This window comes from Bos indicus x Bos taurus, chromosome 4 (genome assembly GCF_003369695.1).
Source record: "Bos indicus x Bos taurus breed Angus x Brahman F1 hybrid chromosome 4, Bos_hybrid_MaternalHap_v2.0, whole genome shotgun sequence".
Lineage (NCBI taxonomy): Eukaryota > Metazoa > Chordata > Mammalia > Artiodactyla > Bovidae > Bos > Bos indicus x Bos taurus.
The window spans coordinates 113,835,780-113,858,429 of NC_040079.1; the positions used below are offsets into that span (position 1 = coordinate 113,835,780).

General features: G+C 37.7%; 1 protein-coding gene across 2 annotated transcripts in view; it reads right to left on the reverse strand.

Moving 5' to 3' along the window:
• ZPBP (zona pellucida binding protein) overlaps positions 1-22,650 on the reverse strand; it is a 151,310-nt gene that overhangs the window by 63,802 nt on the left and 64,858 nt on the right. For both annotated transcript variants that reach the window (XM_027540237.1, XM_027540235.1), the window contains one exon: positions 22,170-22,246. In XM_027540237.1, coding sequence (XP_027396038.1) covers positions 22,170-22,246 — 77 coding nt within the window. The remainder of the gene's footprint in view (positions 1-22,169; positions 22,247-22,650) is intronic.

Here is a 22,650-nt window from a genome sequence, read left to right on the forward strand (position 1 = left end):
AACAAAGAAACACAAACCATAAAAAAGAATTAAACAGAAATTCTAGCAAGAAGAATATAGTGACTGAACTTAAAAATTCAACAGAGAAAGTTTCAAAGGCAGACTCAAACAGAAAAAAAGAATCAGTGAATTAAGGACAGATCATTTGAAATGACCCAGTCACAGAAACAAAAAGAAGAAAAGAGTAAAGAAATCCAATGAAACTCACTTGACATCATCACTAAATCAGTACATTCACTAAGGGAGTTCCCTCAAGAAGAGGAAGTACCAGTAAGCTTATTTCAAAAAATAATGCCAAAGAAATCTGCAGAGGGAATGGACATTCGGATTTATAAACCTCGGATATAAGCAAATACATTGTCCTAAAGAAAACCACACCAAGAAATACTGTTATTAACATTAACAAGAGAGAAGCTAGAGAAGAGAAATTCGTCAAATAAAAGGGACATCCTCCTCCTCAAATAATACTATCAGAGGAGTTCTTGGCACAAACCTTTTAGGTTAGGAGAGTATATGGTGATACATTCAAACTGCGGAAACAAGGCTATGAACAAAAAATATTGACTGTTCTGTTGTTCAGTTGCTAGGTCGTGGCCCTTTCTTTGTGACCCTATGTACTTCACCAAATGCCAGAGTTTGCTCAACACCATGTTCACTGAGTCCATGATGCTGTCTACACATCTCATCTGCTGCTGCCCCTTCATCCTTCTGCCCTCTATCCTTCCCAGGATGAGGATCTTTTCCAATGAGTCGGGTCTTGTGTCAGGTGGCCAAAGTAATGGAGCTTCAGATCAGTCTTTTCAACGAATATTCAGGGTTGATTTCCTTTAGGATTTACTGGCTTGATATACTTTCAGTCCAAGGGACTCTCAGGAGTCTTCTCTGGTACAACAATTTGAAAGTACCAATTATTTGGCCCTCAGCTTTCTTTATGGTCTAACTCTAATGTCCATACATGACTACTGGGAAAAAAATAGCTTTGACTATATGGAACTTCATTAGCAAAGTGATGCCTCTGCTTTTTAATACACTGTCTAGGTTTGTCATAGCATTTCTTCCAAGGAGCAAGGAAGAAATATCATGGCTGCAGTCACCATCAGCCGTGATTTTGGAGCCCAAGAAAATAAAATCTGTCACCATTTCCATTTTTTCCCCATCTATTTGCGATGAAGTAATGGGACTGGATGCCATGATTTTAGTTTTCTGAATGCTGAGTTTTAAGCCAGGTTTTCACTCTCCCCTTTCACATTCATCAAAAGGCTCTTCAGTTCCTCTTTACTTTCTACCATTAGAGTGGTACCATCTGCATATCTGAGGCTTTTGAAATTTCTCCAAGCAATCTTTATTTCAGCTTGTGATTCATTCAGTCCAGCCTTTTGCATGATGTACTCTGCATAGAAGTTAAATAAGCAGGGTGACAATATATAGCCTTGCCTTACTCCTTCCCTCCTTCCCACTCCCTACTTCTGAGGTCAGGGCAGCTGCCGAAGGGGAAGGGAATGGCAAGCCACTTCAGTATTCTTGCCTTGAGAACCCCATGAACAGTATGAAAATGCAAAATGATAGGATACTGAAAGAGGAACTCCCCAGGTTGGTAAGTGCCCAATATGCTACTGGAGATCAGTGGAGAAATAACTCCAGAAAGAATGAAGGGATGGAGACAAAGCAAAAACAATACCCAGTTCTGTATGTGACTGGTGATATAAGCAAGGTCCGATGCTGTAAAGAGCAATATTGCATAGGAACCTGGAATGTCAGGTCCATGAATCAAGGCAAATTGGGAGTGGTCAAACAGGAGATGGCAAAGGTGAACGTCGACGTTCTAGGAATCAGTGAATTCAAATGGACTGGAATGGGTGATTTTAACTCAGATGACCATTATATCTACTACTGTGGGCAGGAATCCCTTAGAGGAAATGGAGTGGCCATCATGGTCAACAAAAGAATCCAAAATGCAGTAACTGGATGCAATCTCAAAAATGACAGAATGATCTCTGTTCATTTCCAAGGCAAACCATTCAATATCACAGTGATCCAAGCCTATGCCCCAACCAGGAATGCTGAAGAAGCTGAAGTTGAACGGTTCTATGAAGATCTACAAGACCTTTTAGAACTAACATCCAAAAAAGATGTCCTTTTAATTATAGGGGGCTGGAATGCAAAAGTAGGAAGTCAAGAAACACCTGGAGTAACAGGCAAATTTGGCCTTGGAATACGGTATGAAGCAGGGCAAAGGCTAATAGAGTTTTGCCAAGAGAATGCACTGGTCATAGCAAATACCCTCTTCCAACAACACAAGAGAAGACTCTACACATGGACATCACCAGATGGTCAACACCGAAATCAGACTGATTATATTCCTTGTAGCCAAAGACGAAGAAGCTTTATACAGTCAGCAAAAACAAGACCAGGAGCTGACTGTGGCTCAGATCATGAACTCCTATTGCCAAATTCAGACTTGAAGAAAGTAGGGAAAACCACCAGACCATTCAAGTATGACCTAAATCAAATCCCTTATGATTATACAGTGGAAGTGAGAAACAGATTTAAGGGACTAGATAGAGTGTCTGATGAACTATGGAATGAGGTTTGTGACACTGTACAGGAGACAGGGATCAAGATCATCCCCATGGAAAAGAAATGCAAAAAAGCAAAATGGCTGTCTGAGGAGGCCTTAAAATAGCTGTGAAAAGAAAAGAAGTGAAAAGCAAAGGAGAAAAGGAAAGATATAAGCATCTGAATGCAGAGTTCCAAAAAATAGCAAGGAGAGATAAGATAGCCTTCCTCAGCATTCAATGCAAAGAAACAGAGGAAAATAACAGAATGGGAAAGACTAGAGTTCTCTTCAAGAATATTAGTGATACCAAGGGAACATTTCATGCAAAGATGGGCTCAATAAAGGACAGAAATGGTATGGACCTAACAGAAGCAGAAGATATTAAGAAGAGGTGGCAAGAATACACAGAAGAACTATACAAAAAATATCTTCATGACCCAGATAATCATGATGGTGTGAACACTCATCTAGAGCCAGACATCCTAGAATGTGAAGTCAAGTGGCCCTTAGAAAGCATCACTATGAACAAAGCTAGTGGAGATGATGGAATTCCAGTTGAGCTATTTCAAATCCTCAAAGATGATGCTGTAAAAGTGCTGCACTCAACATGCCAGCAAATTTGGAAAACTCAGCAGTGGCCACACGACTGGAAAAAGTTAGTTTTCATTCCAATCCCAAAGAAAGGCAATGCCAAAGAATGCTCAAACTACCGCACAATTGCACTCATCTCACACGCGAGTAAGGTAATGCTTAAAATTCTCCAAGCCAACCTTTAACAGTACGTGAACCGTGAATTTCCAGATGTTCAAGGCGGTTTTAGAAAAGGCAGAGGAACCAGAGATCTCCTAAAGGAGATCAGTCCTGGGTGTTCATTGGAAGATATGATGCTGAAGCTGAAACCCCAATACTTTGGCCACCTCATGCGAAGGGTTGACTCACTGGAAAAGACCCTGATGCTGGGAGGGATTAGGGGCAGGAGGAGAAGGGGACGACAGAGGATGAGATGGCTGGATGACATCACCGACTCGATGGACATGAGTTTGGGTAAACTCCGGGAACTGGTGATGGACAGGGAAGCCTGGTGTGCTGCAATTCATAGGGTCAAAAAGAGTCAGACACGACCGAGCGACTGAACTGAACTACTCCTTCCCTAATTCTGAACCAGTGTGCTGTTCTATGTGCAGTTCTGTTGTTTCTTGACCCTCATATGGGTTTCGCAGGAGACAGGTAAGGTGGTCTTGTATTCCCATCTCTTTAACTATTTTCCACAGTTTGCTGTGATTCACACAGTCAAAGGCTTTAATGTAGTCAATGAAGCAGAAGTAGATTCAGGAATTCCCTTGCTTTCTCTATGATCCAACAAATGTTGGCAATTTGATCTCCTGTTCCTCTTTCCTTACCCAGTTTGTACATCTGGAAGTTTCTGTTTCATGTACTGCTGAAGCCTAGCTTGAAGGATTTTGAGGATAACCTTACTAGCATGTGAAATGAGTGCAATTGTTGGTAGTCTGAACACTCTTTGGCATTGTCCTTCTTTGGGCCTGGAATGAAAACTGAGCTTCTGCAGTCCTGCGGCCTCTGTTTAGTTTTACACATTTGCTTGTATACTGAGTGCAGCACTTTCACAGCATCCTCTTTTAGGATTAGAAATAGTTCAGCCAGAATTCCATCACCTCCACTAGCTTTGTTGTAGTAATGCTTCCTAAGGCCTACTTGATTTCATACTTCAGGACGTCTGGCTTTAGGTAACCATATCATCATGGTTATCCAGGTCATCAAGACCATTTTTGTATAGTTCTGTGTATTCTTGCTACCTCTTTTTTTTAAACAGGTGAAATGAGTTTATTTTAGGAACACATTTTATTTAATCCAGTATATCAACATACATCATAACATGAAATCAATGAAAATTATTGATATAATTTGCATCTTTATTTTTACAGTAAATCTCTGAAATTCTATGTATATTTTATACATAAAAACATCTCAATTTCAACTAGATGTTTTTTCTCTTTGTAAAAAATTTATTTTTAACTGGAGGATAATTGCTTTACAATATTGTATTGGTTTCCACCAGAGATCAACATGAATCAGCCATAGGTATACATATGTCCACGCCCTTTTGAACCTCCTTCATACATCCCACCCCATCCCACCTCTCTAGATTGTCACCAAGCCCGTTTCAGTTCCCTGAGTCATAAGGCAAATCCCCACTGGCTATCTATATCACATATGGTAGTGTATGTTCCTCCACGCTGCTCTCTCCATTTGTCCCATTCTCTCCTTCCCTCACCCCTGAGCCCCATGTGCACAAGTTCGTTCTCTGTATCTGCATCTCCACTGCTGCCCTGCAAATAGGTTCATCAGTACTATCTTTCTAGATTCCATATATATGCATTAATACATGATACTTGTTTTTCTTTCTGACTTACTTCACTCTGTATAATAGGCTCTAGGTTTATCCACCTCATAACCACTGACTCACATGCATTCCTTTTTAAGACTGAGTAATAGTTGCTTATACATATGTACCACAGCTTCTTTATCCGTTCACCTGTTGATGGACATTTAGAATGTGCCCATGTTCTAGCTATTGTAAATAGCGCTGCAATGAACATTGGGGTACATGTGTCTTTTTCATTTTTGGTTTTCTCAGGGTCTATGCCCAGTACTGGGATTCTTGGGTCATATGGTAGTTTTAATTCCTAGCTTTTTAAGGAATCTCCATACTGTTTTCCGCAGTAGTTGTATCAATTACATTTCCACCAACAACTGCCACCTCTGCTTAATCTCTTCTGCTTCTGTTAGGTACCTACCATTCCTGTCCCTTACTGCATGCATCCTTAGATGAAATGTTCCCTTGGTATCTCCAATTTTCTTGAAGAGATTGTTAGTCTTTCCCATTCTATTTCTCTGCATTGTTCATGTAAGAAGGTCTTCTTATTTCTCTTTGCTGTTCTCTGGAACTGTGTATTCAGTTGGGTGCACCTTTCCCTTAACTTTGCCTTTCGCTTCTCTTCTTTCCTCAGCTATTTGTAAAGCCTCCTCAGATAACCACTTTACCTTCTTGCATTTCTTTTTCTTTGGGATGGTTTTGATCATTGCTTCCTGTACAATATTACAAACTTCTGTCCATAGTTCTTCAGGCACTCTGTCTACCAGATCTAATCTCTTGAATCTATTCATCACCTTCACTGTATAATCATAAGGGATATGATTTAGGTCATACCTGAATGTTCTAGTGGATTTCCCTACTTTCTTTAAGCCTGAACTCTGCAATAAGGAGCTCATGATCTGTCATGGCATAGGAGCATGCATAACAACAAAGCCACAAGCCAAACCATGCAGAGCTGCCCAAGAAGACAGTTCATAGTGAAGAGTTCTGACAAAATATGTTCCTCTGGAGAAGAATATGGCAAACCACTCCAGGGTTCTTGCTGTGAGAACCCCATGAACAGTATGAAAAGGCAAAAAGATATGATGTGAATCCCCCATTAGGGAGTAGCCCCCTAATGTGCTACCTGAGAAGAGTTGGGGGCAATTACTAATACCTCCAGAAATAATGAAGTGGCTGGACAAAAGCATAAATGATGTTCAATTGTGGATGTGCCTAGTGGTGAAAGCAAAGTCCAATGCTGTATAATATTGCATAGGAACCTGGAACATGAGGTCCATGAATCAAGGTAAATTGGACATGGTCAAACAGGAGATGGCAAAGGTGAACACTGACATCTAAGGAATCAGTGAACTAAAATGGACATGAATGGTTGAATTTAATTCAGATTACCATTCTATCAACTTCTACAGGCAAGAATCTTTTAGAAGAAATGGAGTAGCCCTCATTGTCAACAAAAGAATTCAAAATGCAGTAACTTGGGTGCAATCTCAAATATGACAGAATGACTTGATTCATTTCCAAGGCAAACCATTCAATGTAACAGTAATCCAAGTCTAAGCCCCAACTACTAATGCTGAAGAAGCTGAAGTTGAACAGTTCTATGAAGACTTACAAGACCTTCCAGAAATAACACCAAAAAAAGATGCCCTTTTCATCATAAGAGATTAGAATGCAAAAATAAGAAGTCAAGAGATACTTAAAAGTAACAGGTAAGTTTGGCCTTGGATTACAAAATGAAGCAGGGCAAGGCTAACAGAGTTTTGTCCAGAGAACACACTGGTCATAGCAAACAAACTTTTACAACCACAAAAGAGATGACTCTACATGTAGACATCACCAAATAGACAGTACCAAAATCAGATTGATTCTATTGCAGCCAAATATGGAGAAGCTGTATGTGTGTGTGTGTGTGTGTGTGTGTATGTATGTGTATATATATATATATATATACATATATCTGTAAAAGTGTATATATCTGTAAAACTATCATTTTAAATGAAGGAGACGTGAAGAATTTCCTAGACAAACAAACGTGAAAGCATTTAATGTTTAAGCATTTAAGCACTAGAAGTCCGAGCTATATATACAAGCATACATCTGCAAAACCATGTATCTATAAAAGTATATAATATATATGTATATATCTTTAAATTATCTTTTTAAAATGAAGGAGACATGAAGAATTTCCTTGATGAACAAAAAATGAAAGAGTTTAATACCACTAGAAGTCTGAGCATCTCAGGGCTCTGCCCTGGTGAGTGTACTGCCTTATAAGAAGTGCTAAAGAGAGTCCAACAAACAAATTGAAGAGCATTTAAAAGCAACATAAAAAAGTATAAATCTCACAGCAAATACAGAATAATGTAATACTATAAGGATGACACACAAATCACATTTTAAACCAGCAGAAAAGTTAGAGAAAAAAGTATAATAATAAAGAGAAAAAAGTATAAAAATCTGTAATTACATACACAATACAAAAGATGCAAATTGTGACATCAATAACATACCAGGTCAGTTCAGTTCAGTTCATTCACTCAGTCGTGTCCAACTCTTTGCAACCCAATGAATTGCAGCACACCAGGCCTCCCTGTCCATCACTAACTCCCGGAGTTCACCCAAACTCACGTCCATCAAGTCGGTGATGCCATCCAGCCACCTCATCCTCTGTCGTCCCCTTCTCCTCCTGCCCTCAATCCCTCCCAGCATCAGTCTTTTCCAGTGAGTCAACTCTTCGCATGAGGTAGCCAAAGTACTGGAGTTTCAGCTTTAGCATCATTCCTTCCAAACAACACCCAGGACTGATCTCCTTTAGAATGGACTGGTTGAATCTCCTTGCAGTCCAAGGGACTCTCAAGAGTCTTCTCCAACACCACACTTCAAAAGCATCAATTCTTCAGTGCTCAGCCTTCTTCACAGTCCAACGTCTCACATCCATACATGACCACAGGAAAAACCATAGCCTTGACTAGATGGACCTTTGTTGGCAAAGTAATGTCTCTGCTTTTGAATATGCTGTCTAGGTTGGTCATAACTTTCCTTCCAAGGAGTAAGCGTCTTTTAATTTCATGGCTGCACCAAGTCAGGGATGAGTATAAATATAGACTTTTGTATGCAATTGAAGTTATCAGATTAAAATAGACTATTATAACTAAAATATTTATATATAAGCTTGATGGTAACAACAAAGAAAATAACTTTTTAAAAAAGAAAGGAATCAAAGAGTATCAATGCAAAAAAAAAGCATCAAATAAAAAAGACAGCAACACTGGAAGAAAGGAACAAAGGAACTACAAAACATACATAAAATAATTAACAAAATGACAACTGTAGGCCCTTACCTATTAATAATAACCATAAACATAAACCAATTAAATTCTCTAGTGAAAAATATACCATTGCTTAATGGATAAAACAAGATGTCCAACTACATGCTATCTACAGAGATTAACTTTAGATTTAAGTACACTTCACTGAGAGGCTGAAAGTGAAACATGGAAAAAGATATTCTGATTTAAATGCATTGGGGGGGGGGGAGGAGCCAAGATGGCGGAGGAGTAGGACGGGGAGAACACTTTCTCCCCCACAAATTCATCAAAAGAGCATTTAAACCTCGAGTAAATTCCACAAAACAACTTCTGAATGCCGGCAGAGGACATCAGGCACCCAGAAAAGCAACCCAAGTCTTTGAAAGGAGGTAGGAAAAAATATTAAAGACAAAAAAGACAAAAGAGGGAGGGACGGAGTTCCGTCCCGGGAAGGGAATCTTAAAAAGAGAGAAGTTTCCAAACACCAGGAAACCTTCTCACTGCCGAATCTGTGCCGAGCTTTGGAAGCACAGAGGGCAACATAACAGGGAGAAAAAATAAATAAACAATTAAAACTCGCAGATTGCGAGCCCTACGGTAACTCCCCCAGCGGAAAAGCAGCGCAGACGCCTGCATCCGCCATTAGCAAGCGGGGGCTGGGCAGGGAGGTGCGGTGTGGGCTGCATCGCTGAGAGTAAGAATCTGGCCTGAATACCCTGAGCGCTATCTGAGCGAAATAATTTGGGCTAGCAAACCAGACTGTGGGATATCTACCATGCGAAAAGCCAGCCCTAACCTAAGACACCACCAGGCCCGCACACGGAACAAAGGACTGAACAGAGATAGCCGGCTGCAGACCTTCCCCCTCTGGTGACAGGCAGCCAGAGCTGGAAGGGGGCAATCGCAGCCCCAGAGAGACATTATCTATAAAACTGTAAGCAGGCTTCTTTGCTAACTAAAACTTCTTGGGGGTCTGGACGGTCAACATCTGCCTGAGAAGGTGCGCCGGTTTTACACCCAGATAACCGAGTGGCGGGGAGGTGATAAGTCGCAGCATTGGCGCTCGCCAAACACCTCATCACCTGAGCTGCTCGGACCTGGGAAGAGCACAAAACGCAGGCCCAACTGAGTCTGCGCCTCTGAGGACTACCCGAGTGCCTGAACCTGAGCGGCTTGGACCTGGGAGGTGCATGCAGCCCAGGGCCGGCCTCGGATTGTTCCCGGCGGAACAACCTAGAGTCCGAGCAGTGTGGACAGGGAGGCTACACGCACCGTGAGCGGGGGCAGACCCAGGGTGGCTGAGGCACTGTGAGCCCACGCCAGTGTTATTTGTTTGCAGCATGCCTCCCTCCCTCCCCACAGCGCGACTGAACAAGTAAGCCTAAAAAAAAAAAAAAAAAAGTGTCCTCCACCATGCCCTTTGTGTCAGGGCGGAAACCAGATACTGAAGAGACTAGCAAACAGAAGAAGATATAACAGAGGGAAACGCCTTGGAAGCTACAGGCAATAGATCAAAACCCTGTGGTTACTACAGACTACATAGGAAGGGGCCTACAGATCTTGAGAAATATAAGTCTGACCAAGGAACTAGCCAAAAATGAACTGAACCCACAACACCCACAAAAAAACCAAGAAAGTCCTAGATATATTATTATTTTTACGATCATTCTTTTTTTTTAATTAAAAAAAAAATTTTAAGTCCTCTATTGTTCCTTTAATTTTCACTTTTATAACCTATTACTTTGCAAAAAAAAAAGACCCTATTTTTTTCTTCTTCAGCAAACTTCATATATATATATTTATAATTTTTTGACCTTGTTTTTTTGTTTGTTTGTTTGTTTTGTTTTTGTTTTTTTTCTTCTTTTCTTTAACATTGTATTTTTGAAATTTCAAACTCTACTCTAGATTTTTAATTTTCGCTTTTTGGTATATGTTATCAATTTTGTACCTATAGTTTTTTTTTTATACAATTTCTGTGACTTTTTTTTTTCTCTTCTTCTCTGTTTCTTTCTCTTCTTCTTTTATATAACATTGTATATCTGAAATTCCAAACTCTACTCTAGATTTTTAATTTATGCTTTTTGGTATTTGATATCAATTTTGTACCTGTATTTTCTTTATAATTTTTGTGACATTGTTTGCATTTGTTTGTTTGTTTTCTCTCTTTATTTTTCTTCTTCTTTTTTTTTTTTTTTTTTTTAACATTGTATTTTTGAAATTCCAAACTCTACTCTAGATTTTTAATTTTTGCTTTCTGGTATTAGTTATCAATTTTGTACCTGTACTTTCTTTATAATTTTCGCGACCTTGTTTGTTTTTGTTTGTCTGTTTTTTCTCTCTTTCTTTTCCTTCTTCTTTTCTTTAACATCGTATTTTTGAAATTCCAAACTCTACTCTAGATTTTTAATTTTTGCTTTTATGTATTTGTTACCAATTTTGTACCTTTAAGGACCCAATCTTCAGGACCCATTTTTCACTAGGGAGCGAGATTACTGGCTTGACTGCTCTCTCTCCCTTTGGACTCTCCTTTTCCTCCACCAGGTTGCCTGTGTCTCCTCCCTAACCCCTCTCTACTCTACCCAACTCTGTGAATTTCTGTGTGTTCCAGACGGTGGAGAACACTTAGGGAACTGATTACTGGCTGGATCTGTCTCCCTCCTTTTCATTCCCCCCTTTTATCCTTCTGGCCACCTCTGTCACCTTCCTCCTTCTTCTCTTCTCTGTATAACTCCGTGAACATCTCTGAGTGGTCCAGTTGTGGAGTGCACATAAGGAAGTGACTACTGGCTAGCCCACTCTCTCCACTATTGATTCACCTCATCTCATTTGGGTAACCTCTAACTCCCTCCTCCCTCTTCTCTTCTCCATGTAACCCTGTGAACCTCTCTGAGTGACCCTCACCGTAGAGAAACTTTTCATCTTTAATGTAGATGTTTTATCAGTGGTGCTGTATAGAAGGAGAAGTTTTGAAACTACTGTAAAAATAAGACCGATAACCGGAAGCAGGAGACTTAAGTCCAAACCCTGACTCCAGGGAACTCCTGACTCCAAGGAACATTAATTGACAGGAGCTCATCAAATGCCTCCATACCGACACTGAAACCAAGCACCACACAAGGGCCAATAAGTTCCAGGGCAAGACATACCAAGCAAATTCTCCAGCAACAAAGGAACACAGCCCTGAGCTTCAAGATACAGGCTGCCCAAAGTCACCCCAAAACTATAGACATCTCATAACTCATTACTGGACATTTCATTGCACTCCAGAGAGAAGAAATACAGCTCCACCCACCAGAACACCGACACAAGCTTCCCTAACCAGGAAACCTTGACAAGCCACCTGTACAAACCCACACACAGTGAGGAAACGCCACAATAAAGAGAACTCCACAAACTGACAGAATACAGAAAGGACACCCCAAACTCAGCAATTTAAACAAGATGAAGAGACAGAGGAATACTCAGCAGATAAAGGAACAGGATAACTGCCCACCAAACCAAACAAAACAGGAAGAGATAGGGAATCTACCTGATAAAGAATTCCGAATAATGATAGTGAAATTGATCCAAAATCTTGAAACTAAAATGGAATCACAGATAAACAGCCTGGAGACAAGGATTGAGAAGATGCAAGAAAGGTTTAACAAGGACCTAGAATAAATAAAAAAGAGTCAATATATAATGAATAATGCAATAAATGAAATTAAAAACACTCTGGAGGCAACAAATAGTAGAATAACAGAGGCAGAAGATAGGATTAGTGAATTAGAAGATAGAATGGTAGAAATAAATGAATCAGAGAGGATAAAAGAAAAACGAATTAAAAGAAATGAGGACAATCTCAGAGACCTCCAGGACAATATTAAACGCTACAACATTCGAATCATAGGGGTTCCAGAAGAAGAAGACAAAAAGAAAGACCATGAGAAAATACTTGAGGAGATAATAGTGGAAAACTTCCCTAAAATGGGGAAGGAAATAATCACCCAAGTCCAAGAAACCCAGAGAGTCCCAAACAGGATAAACCCAAGGAGAAACACCCCAAGACACATATTAATCAAATTAACAAAGATCAAACACAAAGAACAAATATTAAAAGCAGCAAGGGAAAAACAACAAATAACACACAAGGGAATTCCCATAAGGATAACAGCTGATCTTTCAATAGAAACTCTTCAAGCCAGGAGGGAATGGCAAGACATACTTAAAATGATGAAAGAAAATAACCTACAGCCCAGATTATTGTACCCAGCAAGGATCTCATTCAAGTATGAAGGAGAAATCAAAAGCTTTTCAGACAAGCAAAAGCTGAGAGAATTCTGCACCACCAAACCAGTTCTCCAACAAATACTAAAGGATATTCTCTAGACAGGAAACACAAAAACGGTGTATAAACTCGAACCCAAAACAATCAAGTAAATGGCAACGGGATCATACTTATCAGTAATTACCTTAAACGTAAATGGGTTGAATGCCCCAACCAAAAGACAAAGACTGGCTGAATGGATACAAAAACAAGACCCCTACATATGTTGTCTACAAGAGACCCACCTCAAAACAGGGGACACATACAGACTGAAAGTGAAGGGCTGGAAAAAGATTTTCCATGCAAATAGGGACCAAAAGAAAGCAGGAGTAGCAATACTCATATCAGATAAAATAGACTTTAAAACAAAGGCTGTGAAAAGAGACAAAAAAGGTCACTACATAACGATCAAAGGATCAATCCAAGAAGAAGATATAACAATTATAAATATATATGCACCCAACACGGGAGCACCACAGTACGTAAGACAAATGCTAACAAGTATGAAAGGAGAAATTAACAATAACACAATAATAGTGGGAGACTTTAATACCCCACTTACACCTATGGATAGATCAACTAAACAGAAAATTAAGAAGGAAACACAAACTTTAAACGATACAATAGACCAGTTAGACCTAATTGATATCTATAGGACATTTCATCCCAAAACAATAAATTTCACCTTTTTCTCAAGCGCACATGGAACCTTCTCCAGGATAGATCACATCCTGGGCCATAAAGCTAGCCTTGGTAAATTCAAAAAAACAGAAATCATTCCAAGCATTTTTTTTGACCACAATGCAGTAAGATTAGATCTCAATTACAGGAGAAAAACTATTAAAAATTCCAACATATGGAGGCTGAACAACACGCTGCTGAATAACCAACAAATCACAGAAGAAATCAAAAAAGAAATCAAAATTTGCATAGAAACGAATGAAAATGAAAACACAACAACCCAAAACCTGTGGGATACGGTAAAAGCAGTCCTAGGGAGAAAGTTCATAGCAATACAGGCATGCCTCAAGAAACAAGAAAAAAGTCAAATAAATAACCTAACTCTACACCTAAAGCAACTAGAAAAGGAAGAAATGAAGAACCCCAGGGTTAGTAGAAGGAAAGAAATCTTAAAAATTAGAGCATAAATGAATGCAAAAGAAACAAAAGAGACCATAGCAAAAATCAACAAAACCAAAAGCTGGTTCTTTGAAAGGATAAATAAAATTGACAAACCATTAGCCAGACTCATCAAGAAACAAAGGGAGAAAAATCAAATCAACAAAATTAGAAACGAAAATGGAGAGATCACAACAGACAACACAGAAATACAAAGGATCATAAGAGACTACTATCAACAATTATATGCCAATAAAATGGACAACGTGGAAGAAATGGACAAATTCTTAGAAAAGTACAACTTTCCAAAACTGGACCAGGAAGAAATAGAAAATCTTAACAGACCCATCACAAGCACGGAAATTGAAACTGTAATCAAAAATCTTCCAGCAAACAAAAGCCCCGGTCCAGACGGCTTCACAGCTGAATTCTACCAAAAATTTAGAGAAGAGCTAACACCTATCCTGCTCAAACTCTTCCAGAAAATTGCAGAGGAAGGTAAACTTCCAAACTCATTCTATGAGGCCACCATCACCCTAATACCAAAACCTGACAAAGATGCCACAAAAAAAGAAAACTACAGGCCAATATCACTGATGAACATAGATGCAAAAATCCTTAACAAACTTCTAGCAATCAGAATCCAACAACACATTAAAAATATCATACACCATGACCAAGTGGGCTTTATCCCAGGGATGCAAGGATTCTTCAATATCTGCAAATCAATCAATGTAATACACCACATTAACAAATTGAAAAATAAAAACCATATGAGTATCTCAATAGATGCAGAGAAAGCCTTTGACAAAATTCAACATCCATTTATGATAAAAACTCTCCAGAAAGCAGGAATAGAAGGAACATACCTCAACATAATAAAAGCTATATATGACAAACCCACAGCAAACATTATCCTCAATGGTGAAAAATTGAAAGCATTTCCTCTAAAGTCAGGAACAAGACAAGGGTGCCCACTTTCATCATTACTATTCAACATAGTTTTGGAAGTTTTGGCCACACCAATCAGAGCAGAAAAAATAAAAGGAATCCAAATTGGAAAAGAAGAAGTAAAACTCTCACTATTTGCAGATGACATGATCCTCTACATAGAAAACCCTAAAGACTCCACCAGAAAATTACTAGAACTAATCAATGACTATAGTAAAGTTGCAGGATATAAAATCAACACTCAGAAATCCCGTGCATTCCTATACACTAATAATGAGAAAACAGAAAGAGAAATTAAGGAAACAATTCCATTCACCATTGCAACGGAAAGAATAAAATACTTAGGAATATATCTACCTAAAGAAACTAAAGACCTATATATAGAAAACTATAAAACACTGGTGAAAGAAATCAAAGAGGACACTAATAGATGGAGAAATATACCATGTTCATGGATTGGAAGAATCAATATAGTGAAAATGAGTATACTACCCAAAGCAATTTATAGATTCAATGCAATCCCTATCAAGCTACCAACAGTATTCTTCACAGAGCTAGAACAAATAATTTCACAATTTGTATGGAAATACAAAAAACCTCAAATAGCCAAAGCGATCTTGAGAAAGAAGAATGGAACTGGAGGAATCAACCTACCTGACTTCAGGCTCTACTACAAAGCCACAGTTATCAAGATAGTATGGTACTGGCACAAAGACAGAAATATAGATCAATGGAACAAAATAGAAAGCCCAGAGATAAATCCACGCACATATGGACACCTTATCTTTGACAAAGGAGGCAAGAATATACAATGGATTAAAGACAATCTCTTTAACAAGTGGTGCTGGGAAATCTGGTCAACCACTTGTAAAAGAATGAAACTAGACCACTTTCTAACACCATACACAAAAATAAACTCAAAATGGATTAAAGATCTAAACGTAAGACCAGAAACTATAAAACTCCTAGAGGAGAACATAGGCAAAACACTCTCCGACATAAATTACAGCAGGATCCTCTATGACCCACCTCCCAGAATATTGGAAATGAAAGCAAAAATAAACAAATGGGATCTAATTAACCTTAAAAGCTGCACATCAAAGGAAACTATTAGCAAGGTGAAAAGACAGCCTTCAGAATGGGAGAAAATAATAGCAAATAAAGCAACCGACAAACAACTAATCTCAAAAATATACAAGCAACTCCTACAGCTCAACTCCAGAAAAATAAACGACCCAATCAAAAAATGGGCCAAAGAACTAAATAGACATTTCTCCAAAGAAGACATACAGATGGCTAACAAACACATGAAAAGATGCTCAACATCACTCATTATCAGAGAAATGCAAATCAAAACCACTATGAGGTACCATTTCACACCAGTCAGAATGGCTGCGATCCAAAAGTCTACAAATAATAAATGCTGGAGAGGGTGTGGAGAAAAGGGAATCCTCTTACACTGTTGGTGGGAATGCAAACTAGTACAGACACTATGGAGAACAGTGTGGAGATTCCTTAAAAAACTGGAAATAGAACTGCCTTATGATCCAGCAATCCCACTGCTGGGCATACACACTGAGGAAACCAGAAGGGAAAGAGACACGTGTATCCCAGTGTTCACTGCAGCACTGTTTATAATAGCCAGGACATGGAAGCAACCTAGATGTCCATCAGCAGATGAATGGGTAAGAAAGCTGTGGTACATATACACAATGGAGTATTACTCAGCCATTAAAAAGAATACATTTGAATCAGTTCTAATGAGATGGATGAAACTGGAGCCTATTATACAGAGTGAAGTAAGCCAGAAGGAAAAACATAAATACAGTATACTAACGCATATATATGGAATTTAGAAAGATGGTAACAATAACCCAGCATACGAGACAGCAAAAGAGACACTGATGTATAGAACAGTCTTATGGACTCTGTGGGAGAGGGAGAGGGTGGGAAGATTTGGGAGAATGGCATTGAAACATGTAAAATATCATGTAAGAAACGAGTTGCCAGTCCAGGTTCGATGCACGATACTGGATGCTTGGGGCTAGTGCCCTGGGACGACCCAGAGGGATGGTATGGGGAGGGAGGAGGGAGGAGGGTTCAGGATGGGGAACACATGTATACCTGTGGCGGATTCATTTTGATATTTGGCAAAACTAATACAATTATGTAAAGTTTAAAAATAAAATAAAATTAGGAAAAAATAAATAAATAAATAAAAAATAAAAACGGAAAAAAAAAAAAAGAAAACTTTGATCACCAAAAAAAAAAAAAAATGCATTGGGTGTTTATACACACCCAATTTCTCACTGGGTGTATATTAACACCCAATGCATTTAAATAAATGTATAAAGCAATCACTGACAGATTTGAAAGCAAGAACAGACATCAATACAATAATAATAGGCTTCAATACTCCAATTTGAATAACCAACAGAATATTCAGAGAGTAAAACACTAAAGAACCCTCAGGCTTGAACAATACAACAGATCAAGTGAACTTAACAGATACACAGAATGCTCCACAGAATGTTCCAAATGAACTTAAGATACATAGAATGCTCCAGAGAATGTTCCGATGTTAGCAGAAGAATATGTATTCTTCTCAAGTGCATACAAACATTCTACAGGATGGATCACTAAACATGTCATTATGAATATGAAAATACTAAACTCAAAGGAAGTATTATCTTCCAACCATAATGAAATGAACCTAGAAATCAATAACAGAAGGAAAATGAAACAACTTACAAATATGTGGAATTTAAGACATCCTGGAACCACTGGGTCAAAGAAGGCAAATAAGAAAATACGATGAGACAAATGTAAACAAAACACAAAATACTAAAATTTATAAGATGCACTGGGACGACCCAGAGGGATGGTATGGGGAGGGAGGAGGGAGGAGGGTTCAGGATGGGGAGCACATGTATACCTGTGATGGATTCATTTTGATATTTGGCAAAACTAATACAATTATGTAAAGTTTAAAAATAAAATAAAATTTAAAAAAAAAAGAGTAAACCAAAAAAATAAATAAAATTTATAAGATGCAGAAAAAACAATATTACAAGGTACATTAACAACAATAAAAGCCTACATTAGAAAAAAAGAAAAATATTAAATAAACAACTTAACTTTATATCTGAAGAAACCAGAAAAAGAAAGACAAACGAACCTCAAAGTTAGAAGAAATAAAGAAAAAAAAAATACTAGGGCAGAAATAAACTAGAAAAGAGAAAAACAACAGAACAATGAGGAAACCAAGAGCTGTTTTTTAAAAGATAATCTAAAAAGACAAACAATTATCAAGACTAACAACAACAAAAAAGAGAGAACACTTGAATACATAAAATCAGAAGTGAAAGGGGACATATTACAACTGATACCACAGAAAGATAAAAGGTGATAAAGGACTATTATGAAAAACTATATGCCAATAAACTGAATAAGTTAGAATATATGGCAAATTCCTATAAACATACAAAATACAGAGACTGAATTAAAAATTTTTTTTAAATTAAAAGATAAACAGATCAATAACAAGAAGACTGAACCAGTTATCAAAAACCTACTAGCTAAAAAACTCCAGGACCAGATGTCTGATACATGAATTATACCAAATATTTAAAGAATTAATACCAAAACTGCTTAAACTTCATTCAAAAATGGAAGAGGGCACACTTCCAAACACGTTTTGTGAGGCCAGTACCACTCTGATACCAAAACCAAACAAAGATACCAAAATTTAAAAAACAATTATAATATTCCTGATTCACACACATATAAGAATACTCAACTAAACACTAGAAAATCAAATTCAACAATATATTAAAAGGATCATACATCATGACCAAGTGAGATGTATCCCTGGGATGCAAGGATCTTTCAACATACACAAATCAGTCATTAACAGAATGAAAAATAGAAATCATGTATTATCACAATAGATGTAGAAAAGCTTGATTTTACATCCATTCATAATGAAATTCCTCAGTAAAGTAGGAATATTAGGAACTTACTTAAACACAACACTGCAATTAAGTTCACATACAAAAATTCCACAGCTAGCAACATATTCAAAAGTGAAAACTGAAAGTTTTTTTCTTTAAGAGCAGGACAAAGAAAGGATACCCAACTTGCCACTTTAATTTCAGAGTACTGAAATTCCTAAAGAGAACAATTAGAAAAGAAAAACGAATAAGAGGCATCTAAATCTGACAGGAAGAAGTAAAATCATCTCTGTTTGCAGATGACATGTTCATTTATGCAAGAAACTCTAAGGACTCCACAAAGGAATCTTAGAATCAGCAAATTCAGTAAAAGCTGCATGATATAAAATCAACAGAAGAAAAGCTTCATTTCTATACATAAGCAAGAAACTATCTAAAAAGGAAATCAAGAAAATAATAACATTTACATGAATACCAAGAAAAATAAAATACTTATAAATAATACAAAGTACAAAGATGAGAAACTTTATAAAACACTGATGAGAAAAAATTTTTAAATAAATAAATTGAAAGACACCCTACATTCAGATGGAAGAATATTATTAAAATGTCCAGAATAACTAGCGGTCTCTAGACGTTCAATGCAATGTTTCCAAATCCCAATGGTATTTCCGCACCCCCCCCAAAAAAAATTCATATGGAACTACAAAATACACCAAAGGGTCAAAGCAACTTTGAGTAAGATAAATAAATTACTTTACAAAGCTATATTGACCAAACAATACGATACTGGCAATAAAAACAGACATACTGATCAATGAAACAGAAAAGAGTATTCAGAAATAAACCCACATATATATTGTCCACTGGTCTTACACAGACAGTGATAGAGTCAAGAATGCACAATGTTGAAAGAAGAGTCTCTTCAATAAATGGTGTTGGGCAAATGATTTTTCTAGATGAAGAACAGAAGTAAATCTTTATCTTACACCTTATACAAAAATAAATTCAAATATACTAAAGATTTAAATGTAAGGCATGAAACTAAAATATCTAAGAAAATATTGAGAAAAAAAGTTTGATATTGGCTTTAGCAATGACAACCTCGAGCGCAGCGGCTGCAACGGCACTCATCTCACACGCTAGTAAAGTAATGCTCAAAATTCTCCAAGCCAGGCTTCAGCAATACATGAACCATGAACTTCCAGTTGTTCAAGCTGGTTTTAGAAAAGGCAGAGGAACCAGAGATCAAATTGCCAATATCTGCTGGATCATCAAAAAAGCAAGAGAATTCCAGAAAAACATATATTTCTGCTTTAATGACTATGCCAAAGCCTTTGACTGTGTAGATCACAAATAAACTGTGGAAAATTCTGAAAGAGATGGGAATACCAGACCACCTGACATGCCTCTTGAGAATTCTATATCCAGGTCAGGAAGCAACAGTTAGAACTGGATATGGAACAACATACTGGTTCCAAATAGGAAAAGGAGTACGTCAAGGCTGTATATTGTCACCCTGCTTATTTAAATTATATGCTGAGTACATCATGAGAAACGCTGGGCAGGATGAAGCACAAGCTGGAATCAAGACTGCCGGGAGAAATATCAATAACCTCAGATATGCAGATGACACCACCCTTGAGGCAGAAAGTGAAGAGGAATTCAAAAGCCTCTTGATGAAAGTAAAAGAGGAGAGCAAAAAAGTTGGCTTGAAGCTCAGCATTCAGAAAACCAAGATCATGGCATCCAGTCCCGTCACTTCATGGCAAATAGATGGGAAAACAGTGGAAACAGTGGCTGACTTTATTTTTCTGGGCTCCAAAATCACTACAGATGGTGACTGCAGCCATGAAATTAGAAGACGCTTACTCCTTGGAAGGAAAGTTATGACCAACTTAGACAGCCTATTAAAAAGCAGAGACATTACTTTACCAACAAAGGTCTGTCTAGTCAAGGCTACGGTTTTTCCAGTGGTCATGTGGTAGTGAAAGTTGGACTATAAAGAAAACGGAGTGCCAAAGAATTGATGCTTTTTACTGTGGTGTTGGAGAAGACTCCTGAGAGTCCCTTGGACTGCAAGGAGATCCAAGCAGTCCATCCTAAAGGATATTGGTCCTGGGTGTTCATTGGAAGGACTGATATTGAAGCTGAAACTCCAATATTTTGGCCACCTGATGCCAAGAGCTGACTCATTTGAAAAGACCCTGATGCTGGGAAAGATTGAGGGCAGAAGGAGAAGGGGATGACAGAGGATGAGATGGTTGGATGGCATCACTGACTCGATGGACATGGGTTTGGGTGGACTCCGGGAGTTGGTGATGGACAGGGAGGCCTGGCGTGCTGCGGTTCATGGGTTCGCAGAGTCGGACACGACTGAGTGAACTGAAATGAACTGAACTGGAGCTATCTTTTAGGAGGCTCTAAGTTACTTAGTTGCTCAGTTTTGTCTGACTCTTTGCAACCCCATGGACTGTAGCCTGCCAGGCTCCTCTGTCCATGGAATTTTCCAGGTAAGAATACTGGAGTGGGTGGACATTTCCTTCTCCAGGGGATTTTCCTGACCCAGGGACTGAACCTAGGTCTCTTGCATTGCAGGTAGATTCTTTACCATCTGAGCCACCAGGGAAGCCCTTCAGGAGGTTTAGTGAGTACTAATTTAAGAAATCATTCTCCTGTCAATTTCACTGGGTAAACATAATAAATATTGACCTATGAAATATGCATTACCTATGATTTTCATAAGAAACTGTCACAATCATCATAATGTAAATTATTTCATATCCTAAATATTTTAAAATATTATTTTAAATAAAGTGTTCAGGGTCATTGTGATTCCCAGGTGGCACTAGTGGTAAAGAATCCGCCTGCAATATACTGAGACCTTGGTTCAATCCCAGGGTTGGGAAGATCTCCTAGAGAAGGGAATGGGTACCCACTCCAGTATTCTTGCCTGGAGAATTCCATGGACAGTGGAGCCTGGCAGGCTACAGCCCATGGAGTTGTAAAAAGAGGAACATGACTGAGTGACTAACACTTTTACTTTCAGGATCATTGAAGAGTAATTTGAAGTAGGAAAATCTGCCATAAATTTACTGAGCATAAATAATATGTTAAGTATAATGTAAAAGAGAAACTAAACTAAACTGCTACTGGAAATTACAGCGTAATTTTCATCCTAGGCATAGATACAAGATGCTGGGTACAGAGCAATATAAAAACAGTTAACAAACAGTATAGATCAAATTTATTACTTAGGATGAATAATAGTGACATGGAGAGAATTCTGATTATTAGTTATAAATTAATTTGCAATAGCAAATAAGACCATATAAATGGGAAAATCCAATTTCCTAATATAATCAGTTTAAAATGCTAAATTTCAAAGCATTTCTTAAAAATATTAATTCTACTAAATTCTTATTTATTATTTGATGTTATTTGATGAAGTTTTATTTTTATTGTTGAATTCCCTAAGACTGTGTTTTGGGGGTAGTGGTGATGTGTTTTATAAATAGCTAAGATGCTTACTTACACACTGAGTATGTTCTCTTTTTCCTCGCCTCACGTAACATACCTTAGACAGTCTTTTGGAAGATTCACAACTATGGTCTGCACATGGCTTGGGTCCTTTTTCGGTGTCTAGAGATGAAACTGAGAAAATAAATTATATTTTATCATGGTTCTAAAGTACTATATTACAATATTTAAATGGGCTTTTGAAATATAAAACAGGCCATGTGTCTAATATTTCTATTCCAATAAAAACTAAAGCAATTTTCCACATGTTAAATCACTCTTTTTAACTAAAAATCTAAGGTAATAATATGTTTTATGTAAGTTAGGAAAACCTCAGAATTGCAGTAAACTTAAGAATTAATCAACTAATTTGATAGCATTTGGCAATTCATTTCATACAATTTTTGACAATGAAATTATTTTATCTTTTGTACCATATAATGTATATATGTATTTATTTTACCTTTTGTACTATATATGTGGATACATGTATGTATAAATGTATTTATTCATTCAATAGTCTACTTAACTCCACCCAT